Below are 23233 nucleotides of genomic sequence, written 5' to 3' on the forward strand. Positions count from 1 at the left end.
TCCCCAACTCATTACGGAGGTCAGGGTCGTAGCTATCGTTTGGCTAAGGTGTCCATATACACCTTTAGTCAGAAAATTATGATGTATTTATAAGCAAAATAATAATTTAAATGATTAAATAACACACTTTGGACACCCTTGAAAAACAATAAAATTTTTCTAGCTTAGTGGTTTCAGTTGTTCAACTCTTATTAAGTTCTTTGCAACTTGCAGTGCGTGGGTTCTATTTCCGTTATTTGACTTTGATTTTTTTTCTTTTCATTAAAAATTTAATAAAAAATTAAAAATAATTATTTAATTTAAAGTTAATGAGCAAATCCTATTCTTTTCATTAAAAATTTAAATAAAATTTAAAAATAATTATTTAATTTAAAGTTAATAAACAAGTCCTATTTATTTATTCCACAAAAGCTATTAAAAGTGAAATACTTTATATAAATTTCTTTTAATATAACTCGTTTGATTCTATTTTTTATTTTTCATTTCTCTTTGTTCTTCATTAGAGGATTGTGAAATCTTGAAGTATAAACGTAATTTCACTCTTAACTGAAATATCTCTTTTTTTCTTTGTTGGTTCACTTCCTATCAGATAAACGTTAACAATAAAGCTAAATATTAATTAATTTAATTTTAAAATTTTTGGTATATTTTGATTAAAAAGATTAATCATTAATGTTATGTAGTTTGATTTACAAAAATTTTAAGTACACCGCTCTTTAATTTTTTTTTACGAGTTATGAAATTTTTGGACACCCTACGTAAAATTTTTGGCTACGCCTTTGACGGAGGTCCTCAAATAACTTTTTGAGAAAATATTTTTGGGTTCTTCGGGTGCTAGATCAATGGGCTATAACACATAAAAAATTGAGGATTTTATGTTACTCCTAAAAAAGGGTTTGTAAATGCAGAAATAAGCGTTAAAATAGGTTGAGCATACGTGGTGGTTCCTTAACTCATTACGGAGGTCCTCATAAATTTATTTGAGAATCTTTTTGGTGCTCCAGGGCGCTACATTAATAGGTTATTATACACAAGAAAATCAAAAGTTTTGGGTAGTTCCTAAAAAGATGTCTGTAGATGCATAAATAGATACTAAATTTGGTATGAGTATACGTGGTGGTTCGTCAACTCATTATAAAAGTCCTCATAATGTTTTTTTAAATTTTTTTTTGGGTGCTTCGGGCGCTAGTTCCACGGGCTATAAGACAGAAAAAATTGAGGATTTTGGGTAATTCCTGATAAAGAGCTTTTAAATGCAGAAATAGGCTTTAAAAATGCTGTGAATATACGTGATGGTCCTCTAACTCATTACGGAGGTCCTCATAATTTTTTTGAGAATATGTTTTCGGGTGCTTTGAAGCGCAATTCCATAGGCCATAACACATGAAAAATTGAAAATTTTGGGTAATTTCTTAAAAAGGGTCTTTAAATGCAAAAAAAAGCGTTAAAGATGGTGTGAGTACACGTGATAGCGCCAAATCAATGGGGCTATAACACATTAAAAAAATCAAGGATTTTGGATAATTTCTACAAAAAACGGCTTGTAAATGCGGAATTAGGCGATAAAAAAATTGTGTGAGTATATGTGGTGGTTCCCCAATTCATTACGGAGGTCCTGATAATTTTTTGGGTGCTCCGAGGCACCTGATTCATGAGCTATATAATGTACAAAAAATTAAGGATTTTGAGTAAATCCTAAAAAAGGACTTGTAAATGCTGCAATAGGCGTTCAAAAAACGGTGTGAGTATACACGGTGGTTTATCGACTTATTTCTGAGGCCCGTAATAAAGTTTTTTTGAGAAAAAAATTTAGGTGCTCCGGGTGCTAGCTCAATAGGCTATCATACAAAAAATCGGTGATTTTGAGTAATTTCTAAAAATATGCTTGTAAATGTGAAAATAGACATTAAAAATGGTGTGAGTTTACATGGTGTTTCTCCAACTTTTCACGGAGGTCCTTATAAATTTTCTTGAGAAATAGTTTTTGGGTGCTTTGGTGCGCCGGATCCATGAGCTATACATGCAAAAAATTTAGGATGTTTGGGTATTTCCTAAAAAAGGGAGTGTAAATGCGGAAATAGGCGTTAAGAGAATGGTGTGAGGATAAGTGTGTTAGGTAGTGGAGCCTGATTAATTTTAGGCTTTCCTATTTATTGTCTATTTTAGGCTTTCCTATTTATTCTCTGTAACAAAAAATACTCTGATTTATTAATATAAATATACCTCACCGCCGTGGAAGTTTACTCAAGGGGTGTTACCACGAAATATTGGGTTTTCTCTTTGTCTCTCTAGATCTCTCATCTCTTTCTCTTGAAACTTCTTGTGTTCTTCATTCATCTAGTGTGTGTGCGTGAATTCGATCCTAACAACTGGTATCAGAGTTAAGGAGATTCAACATGATCACTGAAGATGGATAGTTCTAAGCTTGGAATCGAGAAGTTTGATGGATCCGATTTCAGTTTCTGGAAGATGCAGATTGAAGAATATCTGTACCAGAAAGATCTTCACGAACCGTTGACCAGGGTGAAGCCGGAATCCATGACGGAGGAGAAGTGGAAACTCAAAGATCACCAGGCTCTAGGGTTGATCCGGTTGACTTTGTCAAGAAACGTGGCGTTCAACATCATGAAGGATAAGACTACGTCCGGTCTGTTGAAGGCACTGTCAAACATGTACGAATAACCATTGGCTATGAACAAGGTATATTTGATGCGTAGATTGTTCAATTTATAGATGTCTGAGAATGGATCCGTTTCTAATCATATAAACGAGTTCAATATGATTGTGAGTCAACTCAATTCTGTGGATATTAATTTCGAAGATGAAATTAAGACGTTGATTTTTATGTCATTTCTGCTCAAGTCTTGGGATACTATTGTTGCTGTGATTAGTAGTTCCCGTGGATCTGAGAAACTGAAGTTTGATGAAATCCGTGATGTTGTTCTTAGCGAAAGTATTCGTAAACGAGAAGTGGGAGATTCATCGGGCTGTGCTCTCAGCGTTGATCGAAGGGGGAGAAGTAAGACGAAAGGCCAAAATCAACATGGTCGATCAAAATCAAAGAATCGAGAAAAATCCCTAAACAGATCACATGTGACTTGTTGGAACTGTGGAGAAAAAGGGCACTTTCGGACGAACTGTACAAAGCCAAAGAAGAAACAGAATCAGAAATTTAGAGATGACAATTATTCTGTAAATTCAGCAGAGGACATTGGGGATGCTCTAATCCTTAGTGTGAACATCCCGGTTGAATCATGGATTTTAGATTCTGGTGCATCTTTCCATTCGTCTCCAAGCGAGGAGTTGTTTCAAAATTTCAAATCTGGAAATTTTGGAAAAGTATATCTTGCTGACAATAAAGCCTTAGAGATTGAAGGAAAGAGGGATGTTTGCATAAAGACCACTTTGGAAACTAGTGGATATTGGAGGATGTCAGATATATTCCTGGGATCAAGAAAAATCTGATCTCTGTTGGTCAGTTGGATAGCACAGGATATGCAGCAGAGTTTGGGAAAGGTTCGTGGAAGATCATGAAAGGTGCTATGGTAGTAGCTCGTGACACCAAATCTGGAACCTTGTACACCACTGCAGGGTGTATAAACATGGCCTCTGTTGCTGAAGTTGCTTCCGGTTCATGTCTGTGGCACAACAGACTTGGACACATGAGTGCTAAAGGAATCAAGATGTTGGTTGCAAAAGGACCATTAGAGGGTCTGAAGTCTATTGATATGGGTCTTTGCGAGAGCTGTGTTATGGGCAAACAGAAAAGAGTATGCTTCACAAAGATTCCTAGAGAGCCAAAGAAAGTGCAGTTGGAAATGGTCTATACAGATGTTTGGGGACTATCTCCAGTATCATCACTTGGAGGATCCAGATTATATGTTACCTTCATTGATGATTTCAGCAGGAAGGTATGGGTTTACTTCTTGAAGCATAAGTCAGATGTTTTAGCAACTTTCAAGAAGTGGAAAGCTGAAGTTGAGAATCAGACCGGTTTGAAAGTCAAATGCCTAAGGTCTGACAATGGAGGAGAGTATGACAAATCAGAGTTCAAGGCATTCTGTGACGCTGAGGGAATCAACTTGATGAGAATAGTTCCTGGTAAGGCAAAGGCAGAATGCAATTGCTGAGAGGATGAACAGAACATTGAATGAGCGTGCAAGGAGTATGAGGATACGCTGTGGGCTGCCCAAGACACTTTGGGAGGATTCTGTGAGCACAACTGCATACTTGATCAACAGGGAACCATCAGTTCCTTTAGGGTTCAAGATTCCAGAGGAGGTGTGGACAGGAAAAAAACTCAAGTACTCACACTTGAGGACTTTTGGTTGCACTGCTTATGCTCATGTTGATCCAGAAAAGAGAGACAAGCTTGATGCCAAGGCTGTGAAGTGTTACTTCATAGGCTATGGTTCTGATTTGTTTGGTTACAAGTTTTGGGATGACAAGAACAGAAAGATCTTGAGACATTGTGACGTGACATTTGATGAGTCTGCAGAAGGTTCTAGAGATTACAAAGCAAGTGGGAGTTGAGGTTGAGTTGGAGAAGAGTAACCCCAGAGATGTCGAAGCAGATACTCAACCAAAACCTACTAAAGAATCTGTAGTGGAGCAAGTTACACCTGAGCAAGTGGTTAAGGAGATCATCCAGATCCATCAGGGCACCAGATAGGTATTCACCTTCATTACACTATCTATTGCTGACTGATGAGGGGGAACCAGAGTCTTTTAATGAGGCCTCACAGGTGGAGGATTCGATCAAGTGGGAGCAAGCCATGCATGATGAGATGAGGTCACTTGAGAAGAACGACACATGGGTGTTGACTGAGCTACCTGCTGGGAAGAGAGCTTTGCTGAACAAGTGGGTGTTCAGAATCAAGACTGAACCAGATGGCAAAAGAAGGTTCAACGCTCATTTAGTGGTTAAAGGATATTCACAAAGGAAAGGTATTGATTATGCTGAAATATTCTCTCCTGTTGTGAAGTTAACCTCTATTCGAATTCCGTTGAGTGTTGTTGCATCGGAAAATTTGCATCTAGAGCAAATGGATGTAAAAATAGCGTTTTTACATGGAGATCTGGACAAAGAGATCTATATGCAGCAATCGGAAGGATTTGTGGTTCTAGGAAAGGAACACATGGTGTGCAAGCTCACCAGGAGCTTGTATGGACTAAAACAAGCACCAAGGCAATGGTACAAGAAGTTTGACTCCTTCATGACTAAGAGTGGATTCTACAAAGTTGAAAAGGATCCTTTGTTGTTACTTCAAGAAATACACTGATTCATATGTCTTTCTGCTCTTGTATGTGGATGATATGTTGATTGCAGGATCTAGTATGAGGGAGATTAACAATATGAAGACAAGGTTGTCTGCAACATTTGAGATGAAAGATTTGGGTCCAGCAAAACAGATTTTGGGGATGAAGATTTCTCAGGATAGATCTGCTGGCACTTTAAATCTATCTCAGGAGTTGTACATTGAGAAGGTGCTGAGCAGATTCAGGGTTAATGATGCTAAGCCCAGGACTACTCCATTGGCAAATCACTTTAAATTGTCAAAGAAGCATTCACCCAAGACTGCCGAGGAGCGTGATCACATGGCACTTGTTCCATATGCTTTAGTAGTTGGTAGTTTGATGTATGCTATGGTCTGTACTAGACCTGATATAGCACATGCAGTGGGAGTTGTTAGCAGGTACATGGCGAACCCTGGGAAAGAGCATTGGGAAGCTGTGAAGTGGCTTCTGAGATATCTGAGAGGTACATCCAGTACCTCACTTTGTTTTGGCAAAGGCAAGGTGACTCTACAGGGTTTTGTGGATGCTGATCTTGGTGGGGATGTTGACTCGAGCAAGAGTACATCCGGGTACATTTACACCATAGGTGGAACAGTAGTGAGTTGGATGTCCAGGCTTCAGAAGTGTGTTTCTCTTTCATCTACTGAAGCTGAGTATGTGGCAATAGCTGAAGCTGGGAAAGAGATGATATGGCTGGCAGATTATCTTGAGGAATTGGGTAAAAAGCAGAGCGAGAAGATTCTTTACTTAGATAGCTAGAGTGACATATAGTTGGTGAAACATCCTGTCTATCATTCGAAGACAAAGCACATCAGAAGGCGATACCATTTCACTCGCAGGGCAGTGGAAGATGGTGATATGTGCTTGGAGAAGATAGAGGGTGCAAAGAATCCGGCAGACATGTTGACAAAATGTGTTGATGTTGGGAAACTGAGGTTATGTAAAACCTCGGTTGGTCTTCTGTAGTTGTTGCTATAGATGTTGCGGTGCGGTAAAGATGTTGATGATGAAGGGATTTTTTGGAGAATGTATTTTTTTGGATGACTGAGTCAGTCTCCAAGTGGGAGAATTGTTAGGTAGTGGAGCCTGATTAATTTTAGGCTTTCCTATTTATTCTCTATTTAGTCTTTCCTATTTATTCTCTATTTTAGGCTTTCCTATTTATTCTCTATTTATTCTCTGTAACCAAAAATACTCTGATTTATTAATATAAATATACCTCACCGCCATGGAAGTTTACTCACGAGGTGTTACCACGAAATATTGGGTTTTCTCTTTCTCTCTCTAGATCTCTCATCTATTTCTCTTGAAAGTTCTTGTGTTCTTCATTCATCTAGTGTGCGTGCTTGAATTCGATCCTAACAAAGTGGTGGTTTCCTAACTCATTACAAAGTTTCTAAGTAAGTTTTATGAGAAAAAAAGTTTTAGGTGCTCCGAGGCGCTAGATCCATGGGCTATCACACACAAAAAATTGAGAATTATGAGTGTAATTCCTCAAAAAGGCTAGTAAAATACGGAAATACGCGTTAAACAAATGGTGTTAGTATACGTGGTGGTTCCCCAACTCATTACGCAGGTTTGAGGGAAAAAATTGATTCTTAATCCATTGGCTATAACACATAAAGAATCGAGGATTTGGGTATTCTCTAAAAAAGGGTCTATAAATAGAGAAATAGACGTTAAAATGGTATGAATATATGTGGTACTTTCCCAAATCATCACACAAAGTTTTAAAAAAATGGGTGTTCTGAGGCCAAATTCATGGGGCTATAAGACAAGAAAAAAATCAAGAATTTTAGATAATTCGTAAAAAAGGCATGTAAATACGAAAGTAGGCGTTAAAAAATTGTGTGCGTATACATGGTGGTTTCCCAACTCATTAGACTGTTCTTTGAGAAAAAAATATTTGTGCTCCGGGGCGCCAGCTAACGTTTATGAAAAATCGAGAAATTTGGATAATTAGATTTGTTCAGCTGCCGTGCCCATTTTCTCGGTTTCCTTTACGGATCCTTGAGTCTTACATCACCTGCATCATACAATTCTGGGTGCAGTGCCCTACAATTGTGTTCATCAAGCCCTTGTAGACAAACCATATTATATTGAACCTTGGTTTAGTTTGATTCACATTTTTTCCAATAAATATAAATATATATAGTATGAATGAATCATCCTGTCTTCAGATATAGAAAATTGTAGTATATATATACCCCTTAACACATAAAAAAAAATGTTGGTGTATATATGTACCATGAATTATATATATATCGGTCATTAGCCCATGAATAAATACATGTGTCATCTAATTAATACTAACTAAGCTCCTAGTTAATCTTAGTTTTGAAATGGAAACCTGAAAATATGAGTTCTCTAAATTGTGATTTTTAGAATATGAAATTACGTTTGGACATACGTTTTGCTTGAAAAAATTTAAGTTTTCTAAGTGGAGTCAAGTTCCAAAAAAAAACAACAAAACTATTTTCAAATCAATTTTTGAAAATCTAACAAATATATGAAGATAAATTTTTCAAAAACTACTCACAAAATATATGAAGAAACGTCAACATAGTTATGAAACAAATATAAAATGGACTCAACATACACGTATACCAAAGAAAGTACTAGTCACCTTAAACAAAGCTAAGTTGAGTGAACTCATCACTTTTGATGCCGCATCAATGTTGAATTCTCCAAAAAATACTTTACTTTCGAAGAATCCAACACGTACCGATTGATATTTTTGAAAAGTTCAAATAACAATAGCCCATTAAAAAAGTGATCATGCATCCACATATATTTTAACCACACAATGACAATGCATGCAAGGAAATTAGGTCTCAAAAGTCTTAAATTAAAAATAAAAAGAGTTGAAAGCACATAAGTTTTTCAAATAGCAGCATAAGTCACAAAGTTGAAAATTATTCAAGCAGAGTACTTCAAAATGATGAAATTGAAGCAAAGCATGTTTATTTCAAAGGAGCTCTGTGAGGAATTCCCTTCCTCTTGCGCTTCCTCTTCGTCTCAACAGGCTTTTCCCGCTTGGCTTCCACCTACAAATTCCATCATACCATATCTTATTCGCAAAGTATTTATATATACTGACATTATAGAGGTATAATATTTCTGTTGTTTCAATTTAAATGTCTTTTTAAAGTGTTCCCCCCCTATATTTAGGCTAAAAAACTCAAATCCAATACAACAATAACTACTTCTCAATTATATTAATAAAGATTAAAGTTCAAATTCCCAAAAATAAACATAACTGAAATGGTAAAACTCCAAACATATAGAAATATTGAAAGTAAGACTAGGATTGGTTGTGGAAGAAGGAAGATGAGAAAATATAGATACTTCAGATGGGAGACGAGGGAAACTAGACTTTTCACACAATAATTTAGCTTTACATGATACACTTTCATTTTTTGTCAAGTCCAAAATTAATGATATATTGCGATATATTTACTAACAATTTAGCTTTAAAATACTCATTTCACTTTTAATAAGTGATTTTAGCACCACAAATATCTATGATTTATTTTGATCATAAATTTTAAGTCTTTCTTTCTTAAAATCTATGTAAAGTTAGACAATATAACATGAATTGAGATGGAGGGAGTACATTTTTTTCGATTTCAACATTCTATTTAGGGTTATACAACAACAACATACCTAGTAAAATTCCTCTCTGTTTCCTAAACTATGTGCCCGATCAAACATAATTTTCAAAATTTAATTTCAAAAACATATTTAAAAATTAAATAATAACCATCGCGAAACAACCACTTAATTTGAAACGGAGAAAATAATATATACCTGGCAAGCAATGCAACAGAAGCGGAACTGTTCAGGGTCATTCAATCTCCTTTTGCAAGTGTAGCAAGTAGGGTCTCCAACAATTAGAGAGCCAGATCCATTATGTGGCAGCGGATTCAAAGCAACTACCCATTTCTTGTTGCATTTGTATGGCTGCACATAGCAAATTATATATATCTCATCACTAACACATACACACTATAATAACATATTCAGTCAAATCCTAATTAGGTGAGGTATGAAAAGGGTAATAATTTACACATACTTTATTATTATCTCCTGGAGATAGAGAAATTATTTCCAAACTAATATACAAATACTAATTTTATGAAAACAACAAGAATTTCAAACTGTTGTATGAGAAAAATAATCAATCATTGTGCAACCGATAGAAAATAGTGTACACAGATCTACCCACTATAAAGTTTATATATGATTAACGTTCAGATGCTTTTTATATGGAGTCCAAATAAAAATAGCTTAACTTTAATGTATGTGCACTAGTGAATGAATTTAGGCAAACATAACAAAATTAACCATATGTTTCTTAAGTTTTAACAAAAATAAAATAAAATTGAACTTCAGCCATTTTGTTCTTCAACTAAATGGGTAGAGTTGTAAATTTTTATCCACAAAATGACTTAATTAGTGGGTCAAAACATAGATGAGGCAAGGATGAGACTAGTAAAATGCTTGTTTTTAGGGTAGAACCCCAAAAACTTAATACTGATTTTATGAATTTATCGTTGCTTAGAACAAAATATTACAATAATAAGTACAAATTTTGTATATGTAAAAATCTCAATTGTTATATTAATAAATAATATTTTTATAACAACATCCAAAATAATAATAGTATAAACAAATGACTACATTTTATGAACTGGTACTATATCAATTTAAATTTACCTGAATTTTGGTACAGTCAATATATTTCTCCATCTCATCAAGAGGAACAACATCTTTGTAAACATGTCGATAAATCTGAAGTAGGTCATGCTCATTGTGTTCGTCTGTAGCAACGCAATTTCTGCATAAATCTGAATCACATGTGATACAATACTTGTTCAGCTCATTCTTTTGAAGTTCATCATGTACCAAACATGTCCCAAAGAATATCTTCTTCAAAAATGGCCCTAGCCATGCTGGCATATCCCTGCTAGGAGTTTCCAATTTTCCCTACAAATGTAATCATTATATTGATAGATTATGATATTTCATTGATCTAATTAAATTACAAAAAGTTTGTCACTTTTCAAAACAATAAACTCACCTGAAGTAATATTATCATCAAATATATATATTTTTACAAGTAAATAAAAAGAACTTATCAACCTAATTATCTATTCAAGAAGGCTTTCTTATTATTTGAACAGTAAATTTTATATTATATCATCAAATATACATACATCAAAAAAAAGTTATGAAGAAAAGAAAATACTTATCAAACTAATTATCAATTAAGTGTACTCTCATCCAACAATTGTTTGATCAGGAACTTTAAAGATTTAAAGTAATTATATCAAGGCTCGTTTAGGAATGAATCAAATCCATTCAATTTCTAGCTAGTTGAAAGTTTAATTTTTAGGAGAAACTAATACTTCACTTCTTTGTAGTTGACTGTGTTCTAAGAACATCTACATACATTTTATATATAACAATAATCAGAAATGTATGTTATGATTTTCTTGACAATATTACATGATGAGAAACTTTTAGTGGAACACAAAAGAGAAACATTTCCACAAATTTTTGAGTTAATGAAAATATGCATCTCCATAATTAGAAATGAACAAAAAAACATGAAACAAATCATGTATATTTTTTTTGTCCACTTTCTCCCTGCTATGTTGTATAGATGAGACTTAAGGGGTTGTTTGATATGCAAACTATATTATCTCGAGAATGTAAATTCTTGAACTAACTTATCTTGAGGCGGGATAAAATAATTTCAAATTTGATAGGAAGGTGAAATATTTAGGGTTCAGTGTGGAGATCTATATTGTCAACACAATACATAATAGAGTCTAGAGTTTACATGTGAATCAAAAATTTATTTTACTTCATCTTTTTATATTGACTTGTCAAGAAAATGATACCTTATATGTTGAAAGGAGGGTTTGAAGCAAAAAGATAGTCTCTAACATACTTGGAAGTTGGTTTGTAGCAAATAGGAAATTTGTTTGACATGGTTAGGAGTGTTGTTGAAGTGCAACTATCAATACATCGTCCAAATAGAAGCTCACATCAAGTCTATGAACTGAGTTGAAAGAAAGAACTCAACAAAGACATAGAATGAAAATATGGTTTTACAGGATGATTTAGGGCAAAATATGCCCGCCTTCTAATGTGAAAAGAAGTAGAATGAACATGAACTAGATACAAAACCGTTAGAAGTTTTCATAATCTAGACTCATTAGAGGAAAAAAAAATGTACATGACGCAAAATAGAATATAGTTAAAAACTACAAAATCAGTACATGTTTGATTTTACGATACAGACAAGCCACTAAAGCATAAGACGACTCCCCTCTCCCTTAAATATATATCTAACAAGAAAGAGTTATCAAGATTAAAATATTTAACTGTTAAATAAATCATGTATAGCCTATAATTAGAAAACATAAAGTCTCTCGGAAAATTAAGTCCGGAAAACTTTCTAATATGTTATCATTTTCTAGATGTCCACAAAGATGAATTGTTTAAAACAAGATGATGTAATTAATTAAGTCCCAAAAAATTTAATTAATTAATTTTTATAATAATAAGACATAACACAGCTTTTACAAAGTAGATCCAAATTCAATTTCTTCAACAATCGTTACATTTTATACAAATCACTTAAGAGGCTATCACACATAGTCAGTCGAGTGTTTTAAAAGGCGGGGCGTGAGGCGAGACATTTTATATAGTACGTGGTGAAACATAAGCCTCGAGACACAAGACGTAAGTCTCATAGTTCTATCAGGCATAGTCCATGTGTATTCAGTTTTATAGTTTTATTACTAATAAAATAAGCAAAACTACACTTTTTAATGATTTTACAAATGAATTTCTATAAATAACCTATAATATATAAAAATTATATTGTGATTTTAATTTGATATAAGTATTAGTAATCAATAATGAAGAAATTACTGTTTGAGAAATCGTTACATCATAATAAAAATATATGATTTTTTAAGCAAAAAAATTAACTAAAGGTTTGTCCTAGGTTTTTACGCCCAGGACTTGCGTGGTTATGCTCGAGGCTTACGCCTCAAATTTTAAAACTTACATCTTATGAATCTAGGTCTTTAATTTATGGCCCGGCAAATTTTCGATATGCGCCGTCCCGAAACTCGCCCCAAAAACATCTTTGAAAACACGGGCCAATCCCATGAAATTTCATCAACAATCAAAGTGAAAATTAATTTTCTACTTCCTTTTTGAAATGGAAAAGAATGAATAAAATAGTAAAAATTAAATCTAACACATAGCATAGAAATAAACAATCAATTTTGAGTAAATCAAAATTCCAATTATAAGATACTTGCATCTTGAATACTAAAACTAACAAAAAAGTTATACAATTGAAAATCAATAATGGTACATGTATGTATAACGTATATACCTGTTCCTTTGTTCCAAAAGATAACGAATCAGAGCTATTCATTTCCCCCCCCCCCCCCCCATTTTTTCCTCTCTAGAGCGTTTCATTTTTCTGAAAATGGTATTTGAAGAAGCCACATAAAACTACTAGTAGGATTTTATATTGCTAGTATATGTTCCCTCAAAGTGTACTAAATTGTCAAGAAGTAATAAAGACAATTGTTTTAGTCAAATATTTTTTTAGAGGAACATAATGACAAATGGACCCTCGGTTCTCTAACTGTCCGTTATATTAAAAGAGACAACGGAGATATGTTCGATGAGAAAGTATGGAACATTTCTTCCAATTATACCCTACGATGAGAAGCGATGAATCCAAGACAGATTTTTGAGTTGGTAAAACCAAAAATTTTGAGGTCAAATTATATGTATGTAATGGACAATACTTTCATTTCATTTTGCTTGTGAAATAGTGTGAACATAGAAAGATTTTGAAACTCTATGAAATTTTTTCCCTTTTCTATTCAAGTCCTCCATTTAAAGTTTTTTTCCAAAACAATCCTATAGGTAAAGTCAAGCTTTCTCACTTTAAAATTTCTCCAAGTAAGGCATTTGCACACATATTTAGGATTTATCCATGTATGAGGTAACTAGATTTAGTAAAATTGAAATGAAGGCAAATTATTAATTTTGTGTTTTAATTTTTTATTTTTACTAAAAACGGAATGATAATAAAAGGAAGAGGTAAATCATTGATTTTCTCTTTATATGTCACGCCCTGAGCCTACACCCTTGGGGAGATTGGTATCCGAAGATCATTGTTGACCTCAAACGGACCCTTGGCCTAGCTTACGTACTCAGCAGAAGACTTAAACACAATAAATAACTTAAAAGTAATAATTAGCCAAAATGGCAACCCAATCTTAGTCGATTACAAGTGAAAGGAAAAAACTAAATAAAACTAATACTATCTATCTATGAAACCTCTAAAATATAGAGGGATATTGGGACAAGATCCCCAATCATCCTAATAACAGAAAACTAAAACAAATAACTGAACGATAAAGATGTCCTTCGGAATGAAGGGAGACTCACCAACTATCTCTGAGCTTCTCACTGGATCAACGGTGCGCCGAATGCCGATCCTAGTTACCTGAGTTTGCATCATGATATGATGCAGGCCAAATGGCATCAGTACATTGAATGTACGAGTATGCGAGTTGGAATGCTAAACAACTTAAGCTTGAAAAAGAGTAAGAAGGAACACTTACCTTGGCTCTGTTCAACTCATGAATAACAAACTCATTTCAATATACTGCAATTTAAAAGCAAGTGCAATAAAAAGAAAAGTTTTTTAATAAACATGTTGTAAACTCTGAATATATACAAGGATACAATTAAATTTGAGATGTATGTAAAAATACAAATAAACTAATGTATATAAACAAATGCATTTAACTTCTCTTGGAGTTTCTCTAATCGACAAATATCACTTAATAGCTATAGTGATAATATAATAATCTACCTCACGCTGCCAGCACATCCTATACCTGGCCAAAAGTACAAGACTTGAACTGCCTAATGGATCCACTAGTCTACTGTGAAAAGGATTCACCTAAAAAGTATGACTCTTTTCAATCCATGGTGACTACATGGTTTTATGGAGATGTGAGTTATGTGAACTCATGCTCGTCCCCAATTCAGGGCTCAATACTACTCCCCAAATATAATGACTCTTATGTTTTTAAGACACACTTCTTCTGTGATTTGAGATTAATGCTCCTTTTCTCCTTCGTTCTTCATCTCTGAACCCTCTAAACTTCCGTGGTTCTTTTCCCAAATACTTAGAGTCATTAGTATCCTCAATACCGAGTAGAATTGACTCGAAACAACCCGTAAACATGAATCAAATCAACACTCAACCAACAAGAATTCAACAATGTTCTTCAAGAATTCACTTTTTATCATTCAACCTACTCAAAACCGCTGAATTTAAACAAGCTGGTGTATGGGTGAACTAACCCAACACGAAAAGATCTCACATACCTTGATATGGATCACCTCCGACGAAATCCACTCGCAAACCTTGGCGTTCTTGGCGAATTCTAGGCTTTTCTCACTTTCCTTTTTCTTTTCTCTCTTCTCCAAGCCCTAAGCGTGATTTATGATTTTCTAAAACTGAACTAAACTTAGTTTTTACCCCAATAAACCCCTTAAAATGAAATTGGAAATTAATTGGTGAAAAGACTAGTTTGCCCTTCCTTAAATCCGGATTGGGACTTTCCTTACTTCAATAGCCCAACTTTCGATAGGCATATCTCCCTCATACGATATCGAAAATGCGCAAACTTGGCGGTGTTCGAAAGATCTCACTACAAAAAACCCCCAAATTGCCAACAAATTTTACCAACAACTTAAGTTGGTTTGTATTATAATAACAAATTATCAATATATTTCTATCTAAATTAAATTTTAAAATTTAATAACAAAATTCTAACAGATTGCCAACCAAAATCTTACTAAGTATTTTATTTGGTAAATATGACTGGAAAAAATGGTGCCAAATTTAGCAACATTCTATCGATGGGTTACCAACTGAAATTTTACTGACGTACAACTTTTGTTGATAATATTACCAACGAAATATATATCGTTTGGCAAATATGACCAAAAAATTATATAATTTAATAACTTATTACCAAGGAATTACTAACCATACATTTACCAACGACTGAATTATGTTGCTAAATTTACCAACCAAATATAAATATATTGGTAAAATAGTAATGAAATGTAATTTGTTGGTAAACTTGACAATCAATATCCAATTAGTTGAAATATTTGCCGAAGAATAAAGATTGTAATTTGTAAATTACTAACATCATTAGAATAGTTGGTAATATAACAACCAATTATTAATTCATTGGTAAAATTTACCAACATACTAATTATTAGTTGGTAATATTACATATGAATGTTTAGTTGATAGTAACTATTACCAAATGTGATAAAAATATATTGGTAAATGATTAATTACTAACTTATATTTAAATATTTGATAATTTATCAATTGAAGTTATATTTTTTGGTAAATTAACATCTAGTGTTGAGGCTTTCATATTTAGTTTGTGTCGTTAAACGTTTTAACTTTTAACTTTTAGTTAAAACTTGCCTTTGGTCAACATTTTTTGTAAACGTGCTCAAATTAAAACTATGTCAGTGTTATCAGTTTCGAAAGGTAATTTTAAATCTAATAGGAAGGCTGATTTAAGTTTTGAGGCTTTCATTTTTTGTTTGTGCCGTTAGGTGTTTTAAATCTTATGCTTTGGTCAATATTTTTGTGAACATGCTCAGATGAGAATCTCGTCAGCATCATTAACTTCAAACGTCATTTTTTATCTAATACGATTGTTGGTTCGGATATTGAGGCTTTCATTATTAGTGTGTGCACTTAGGCGTTAAAATGATATGAATATATGTGGTGGTTTCCCAAATCATCACACAAAGTTTTAAAAAAATTGGGTGTTCCGAGGCGCCAAATCCATGGGGGCTATAAGACAAGAAAAAATCAAAAATTTTGGATAATTCCTAAAAAAGGCATGTAAATACGAAAAATAGGCGTTAAAAAATTGTGTGAGTATACATGGTGATTCCCTAACTCATTAGACTGTTCTTTGAGAAAAAAATATTTGTGCTCCGGGGCACCAGGTAACATTTATGAAAAATCAAGAAATTTGGATAATTAGATATGTTCAGCTGCCGTGCCCATTTTCTCGGTTTCCTTTATGGATCCTTGAGTCTTACATCACCTGCATCATACAATTCTGGGTGCAGTGCCCTACAATTGTGTTCATCAAGCCCTTGTAGACAAACCATATTATATTGAACCTTGGTTTAGTTTGATTCACATTTTTTCCAATAAATATAAATATATATAGTATGAATTAATCATCTTGTCTTCAGATATAGAAAAAATGTAGTATATATATACCCCTTAACACATAAAAAAAATGTTGGTGTATATATGTACCATGAATTATATATATATCGGTTAATTAGCCCATGAATAAATACATGTGTCACTCTAATTAATACTAACTAAGCTCCTAGTTAATCTTAGTTTTGAAATGGAAACCTGAAAATATGAGTTCTCTAAATTGTGATTTTTAGAATATGAAATTGCGTTTGGATATACGTTTTGCTTGAAAAAATTTAAGTTTTCTAAGTAGAGTCAAGTTCCAAAAAAAAAAACAACAAAACTATTTTCAAATCAATTTTTGAAAATCTAACAAATATATGAAGACAAATTTTTCAAAAACTACTCACAAAATATATGAAGAAACGTCAACATAGTTATGAAACAAATATAAAATGGACTCAACATACACGTATACCAAAGAAAGTACTAGTCACCTTAAACAAAGCTAAGTTGAGTGAACTCATCACTTTTGATGCCGCATCAATGTTGAATTCTCCAAAAAATACTTTACTTTCGAAAAATCCAACACGTACCGATTGATATTTTTGAAAAGTTCAAATAACAATAGCCCATTAAAAAAGTGATCATGCATCCACATATATTTTAACCACACAATGACAATGCATGCAAGAAAATTAGGTCCCAAAAGTCTTAATTAAAAATAAAAAGAGTTGAAAGCACATAAGTTTTTCAAGTAGCAGCATAAGTCACAAAGTTGAAAATTATTCAAGCAAAGTACTTCAAAATGATGAAATTGAAGCAAAGCATGTTTATTTCAAAGGAGCTCTGTGAGGAATTCCCTTCCTCTTGCGCTTCCTCTTCGTCTCAACAGGCTTTTCCCGCTTGGCTTCCACCTACAAATTCCATCATACCATGTGTTATTCGCAAAATCTTTATATAATACTTACATTATAGAGATATAATATTTCTGTTGTTTCAATATAAATGTCTTTTTAAAGTGTTTCCCCCCTATATTTAGGCTAAAAAACTCAAATCCAATACAAGAATAACCACTTCTCAATTATATTAATAAAGATTAAAGTTCAAATACAATTCCCAAAAATAAACATAACTGAAATGGTAAAACTCCAAACATGCAGAAATATTGAAAGTAAGACTAGGGATATATTGAAAGTAAGACTAGGGATTGGTTGTGGAAGAAGGGAGATGAGAAAATACAGATACTTCAAGGGAGATGAGGGAAACTAGACTTTTCACACAACAATTTAGCTTTATATGATACACTTTCATTTTTTGTCAATTCCAAAATTAATGATACATTGCGATATATCTACCAACAATTTAGCTTTAAAATAATCATTTCACTTTTAATGAGTGATTTTTAGTAACACAAATATCTATGATTTATTTTAACCATAAATTTTAAGTCTTCCTTTCTTAGAATCTATGTAAAGTTAGACAATATAACATAAATTGAGATGGCGGGAGTACGTTTTTTCGATTTCAACATTCTATTTAGGATTGTACAACAACAACATACCTAATAAAATCCCTCTCTGTTTCTTAAACTATGTGCCCGATCAAACATAATTTCCAAAATTCAATTTCAAAGACATATTTAAAAATAATATAAAAATCATCGCGAAACAACCACTTAGTTTGAAACGGAGAAAATGATATATACCTGACAAGCAATGCAACAAAAGCGGAATTGTTCAGGGTCATTCAATCTCCTTTTGCAAGTGTAGCAAGTAGGGTCTCCAACAATTAGAGAGCCAGATCCACTATGTGGCAGCGGATTCAAAGCAACTACCCATTTCTTGTTGCATTTGTATGGCTGCACATAGCAAATTATATATATCTCATCACTAACACATACACACTATAATAACATATTCAGTCAAATCCTAATTAGGTGAGGTATGAAAAGGGTAATAATTTACACATACTTTACTATTATCTCCTGGAGATAGAGAAATTATTTCCGAACTAATATACAAATACTAATTATGTGAAAACAACAAGAATTGCAAATTGTTGTATGAGCAAAATAATCAATCATTGTGCAACCGATAGAAAATAGTGTACACAGATCTACCCACTATAAAATTTATATATGGTTAAAGTTCAGATGCTTTTTATATGGAATCCAAATAAAAATAGCTAAACTTTAATGTATGTGCATTAGAGAATGAATTTAGGAAAACAAAACAAAATCAACCATATGTTTCTTAAGTTTTAACAAAAATAAAATAAAATTGAACTTCAGCCATTTTGTTCTTCAACTAAATGGGTAGAGTTGTAAATTTTTATCCACAAAATGACTTAATTAGTGGGTCAAAACATAGATGAGGCAAGGATGAGACTAGTAAAATGCTTGTTTTTAGGGTACAGACCCCAAAAACTTAATACTGATTTTATGAATTTATCGTTGCTTAGAACAAAATATTACAATAATAAGTACAAATTGTGTATATGTAAAAATCTCAATTGTTATATTAATAAATAATATTTTTTATAATAATATCCAAAATAATAATAGTATAAACAAATGACTACATTTTATGAACTGGTACTATATTAATTTAAATTTACCTGAATTCTAGTGCAGTCAATATATTTCTCCATCTCATCAAGAGGAACAACATCTTTGTAAACATGTCGATAAATCTGAAGTAGGTCATGCCCATTGTGTTTGTCTGTAGCAATGCAATTCTTGCATAAATCTGAATCACACGTGATACAATACTTGTTCAGCTCATTCTTTTGAAGTTCATCATGTACCAAACATGTCCCAAAGAATGTCTTCTTCAAAAATGGCCTTAGCCATGCTGGCATATCCCTGCTAGGAGTTTCCAATTTTCCCTACAAATATAGTCATTATATTAATAGATTATGATATTTCATTGATTTAATTGAATTACAAAAAGTTTGTCACTTTTCAAAACAGTAAACTCACCTGAAGTAATATTATCATTAAATATACATATTTTTACAAGTAAATAAAAAGCACTTATCAACCTAATTATCTATTCAAGAATGCTTTCTTATTATTTGAACAGTAAATTTTATATTATATCATCAAATATACATACATCAAAAAAAAGTTATGAAGAAAAGAAAATACTTATCAAACTAATTATCAATTAAGTGTACTCTCATCCAACAATTGTTTGATCAGGAACTTTAATGAACTTTAAAGATTTAAAGTAATTATATCAAGGCTCGTTTAGGAATGAATCAAATCCATTCAATTTCTAGCTAGTTGAAAGTTTAATTTTTAGGAGAAACTAATACTTCACTTCTTTGTAGTTGACTGTGTTCTAAGAACATCTACATACATTTTATATATAACAATAATCAGAAATGTATGTTATGATTTTCTTGACAATATTACATGATGAGAAACTTTTAGTGGAACACAAAAGAGAAACATTTCCACAAATTTTTGAGTTAATGAAAATATGCATCTCCATAATTAGAAATGAACAAAAAAACATGAAACGAATCATGTATATTTTTTTTGTCCACTTTCTCCCTGCTATGTTGTATAGATTGAGACTTAAGGGGTTGTTTGATATGCAAACTATATTATCTCGAGAATGTAAATTCTTGAACTAACTTATCTTGAGGCGGGATAAAATAATTTCAAATTTGATAGGAAGGTGAAATATTTAGGGTTCAGTGTGGAGATCTATATTGTCAACACAATACATAATAGAGTCTAGAGTATACATGTGAATCAAAAATTTATTTTACTTCATCTTTTTATATTGACTTGTCAAGAAAATGATACCTTATATGTTGATAGGAGGGTTTGAAGCAAAAAGATAGTCTCTAACATACTTGGAAGTTGGGTTGTAGCAAATAGGAAGTTTGTTTGACATGGTTAGGAGTGTTGTTGAAGTATAACTATCAATACATCGTCCAATAGAAACTCACATCAAGTCCATGAACCGAGTTGAAAGAAAGAACTCAACAAAGACATAGAATGAAAATATGGTTTTACATGATGATTTAGGGCAAAATATGCTCGCCTTCTAATGTGAAAAGAAGTAGAATGAACCTGAACTAGAATACAAAACCGTAAGAAGTTTGCATATTCTAGACTCCATTAGAGGAAAAAAAAATGTACACGACGCAAAATAGAATATAGTTAAAAACTACAAAATCAGTACATGTTTGATTTTACGATACAGACAAGCCACTAAAGCATAAGACGACTCCCCTCTCCCTTAAATATATATCTAACAAGAAAGAGTTATCAAGATTAAAATATTTAACTGTTAAATAAATCAAGTATAGCCTATAATTAGAAAACATAAAGTCTCTCGTAAAATCACGTCCGGAAAACTTTCTAATATGTTATCATTTTCTAGATGTCCACAAAGATAAATTGTATAAAACAAGATGATGTAATTAATTAAGTCCCAAAAAAATTATTTAATTAATTTTTATAATAATAAGACATAACACAGCTTTTACAAAGTAGATCCAAATTCAATTTCTTCAACAATCGTTACATTTTATACAAATCACTTATGAGGCTAACACACATAGTCAGTCTAGTGTTTTAAAAGGCGGGGCGTGAGGCGAGACATTTTATATAGTACGTGGCGAAGCGTAAGCCTCGATATACGAGGCGTAAGTCTCATAGATCTACCGGGCATAGTCTCATGTGTATTCAGTTCTATAGTTTTATAACTAATAAAATAAGCAGAAGTAAACTTTTCAATGATTTTACAAATGATTTTTTATAATAATCTATAATATATAGAAATTATATTCTGATTTTAGTTTGAGATAAGTATTAGTAATCAATAATGAAGAAAAAAAGTATAATAATTATTGTTTGAGAAATCGTTACATCATAATAAAAATATATGATTTTTGAAGCAAAAAAATTAACTAAAGGTTTGTCCTAGGTTTTTACGCCCAGGACTTGCGTGGTTATGCTCGAGGCTTACGCCTCAAATTTTAAAACTTACATCTTATGAATCTAGGTCTTTAATTTATGGCCCGGCAAATTTTCGATATGCGCCGTCCCGAAACTCGCCCCAAAAACATCTTTGAAAACACGGGCCAATCCCATGAAATTTCATCAACAATCAAAGTGAAAATTAATTTTCTACTTCCTTTTTGAAATGGAAAAGAATGAATAAAATAGTAAAAATTAAATCTAACACATAGCATAGAAATAAACAATCAATTTTGAGTAAATCAAAATTCCAATTATAAGATACTTGCATCTTGAATACTAAAACTAACAAAAAAGTTATACAATTGAAAATCAATAATGGTACATGTATGTATAACGTATATACCTGTTCCTTTGTTCCAAAAGATAACGAATCAGAGCTATTCATTTTCCCCCCAATTTTTTCCTCTCTAGAGCGTTTCATTTTTCTGAAAATGGTATTTGAAGAAGCCACATAAAACTACTAGTAGGATTTTATATTGCTAGTATATGTTCCCTCAAAGTGTACTAAATTGTCAAGAAGTAATAAAGACAATTGTTTTAGTCAAATATTTTTTTAGAGGAACATAATGACAAATGGACCCTCGGTTCTCTAACTGTCCGTTATATTACAAGAGACAACGGAGATATGTTCGATGAGAAAGTATGGAACATTTCTTCCAATTATACCCTACGATGAGAAGCGATGAATCCAAGACAGATTTTTGAGTTGGTAAAACCAAAAATTTTGAGGTCAAATTATATGTATGTAATGGACAATACTTTCATTTCATTTTGCTTGTGAAATAGTGTGAACATAGAAAGATTTTGAAACTCTATGAAATTTTTTCCCTTTTCTATTCAAGTCCTCCATTTAAAGTTTTTTTCCAAAACAATCCTATAGGTAAAGTCAAGCTTTCTCACTTTAAAATTTCTCCAAGTAAGGCATTTGCACACATATTTAGGATTTATCCATGTATGAGGTAATTAGATTTAGTAAAATTGAAATGAAGGCAAATTATTAATTTTGTGTTTTAATTTTTTATTTTTACTAAAAACGGAATGATAATAAAAGGAAGAGGTAAATCATTGATTTTCTCTTTATATGTCACGCCCTGAGCCTATACCCTGGGGGAGATTGGTATACGGAGATCATTGTTGACCTCAAGCGGACCCTTGGCCTAGCTTACTTACTCAGCAGAAGACTTAAACACAATAAATAACTTAAAAGTAATAATTAGCCAAAATGGCAACCCAGTCTTAGTCGATTACAAGTGAAAGGAAAAAACTAAATAAAAGTAATACTATCTGTCTATGAAACCTCTAAAATAAAGAGGGATATTGGGACAAGACCCCCAATCATCCTAACAACTGAAAACTAAAACAAATAACTGAACGATAAAGATGTCCTCCGGAATGAAGGGAGACTTACCAACTATCTCTGAGCTTCTCACTGGATCAACGGTGCGCCGAATGCCGATCCTAGTTACCTGCATTTGCATCATGATATGACGCAAGCCAAATGACATCTATACATTGAATGTACGAGTATGCGAGTTGGAATGCTAAACAACTTAAGCTTGAAAAAGAGTAAAAAGGAACACTTACCTTGACTCTACTCAACTCATGAATAACAA

General features: G+C 32.6%; 1 protein-coding gene across 1 annotated transcript; it reads right to left on the reverse strand.

Moving 5' to 3' along the window:
- Positions 1-16257: 16257 nt before the first annotated feature.
- LOC101259955 (protein RGF1 INDUCIBLE TRANSCRIPTION FACTOR 1-like) lies at positions 16258-22040 on the reverse strand. Its single transcript, XM_069286718.1, has 4 exons — positions 21964-22040; positions 19235-19504; positions 18324-18476; positions 16258-17532 (listed from the first exon to the last, which is right to left on the reverse strand). The coding sequence occupies exons 1-4, from the start codon at positions 22003-22005 to the stop codon at positions 17449-17451; spliced, it is 549 nt and encodes a 182-aa protein (XP_069142819.1). The 5' UTR covers positions 22006-22040; the 3' UTR covers positions 16258-17448.
- Positions 22041-23233: the final 1193 nt, after the last annotated feature.

The sequence above is a fragment of the Solanum lycopersicum genome, chromosome 7 (genome assembly GCF_036512215.1).
Source record: "Solanum lycopersicum chromosome 7, SLM_r2.1".
NCBI classification, from domain to species: Eukaryota; Viridiplantae; Streptophyta; class Magnoliopsida; order Solanales; family Solanaceae; genus Solanum; species Solanum lycopersicum.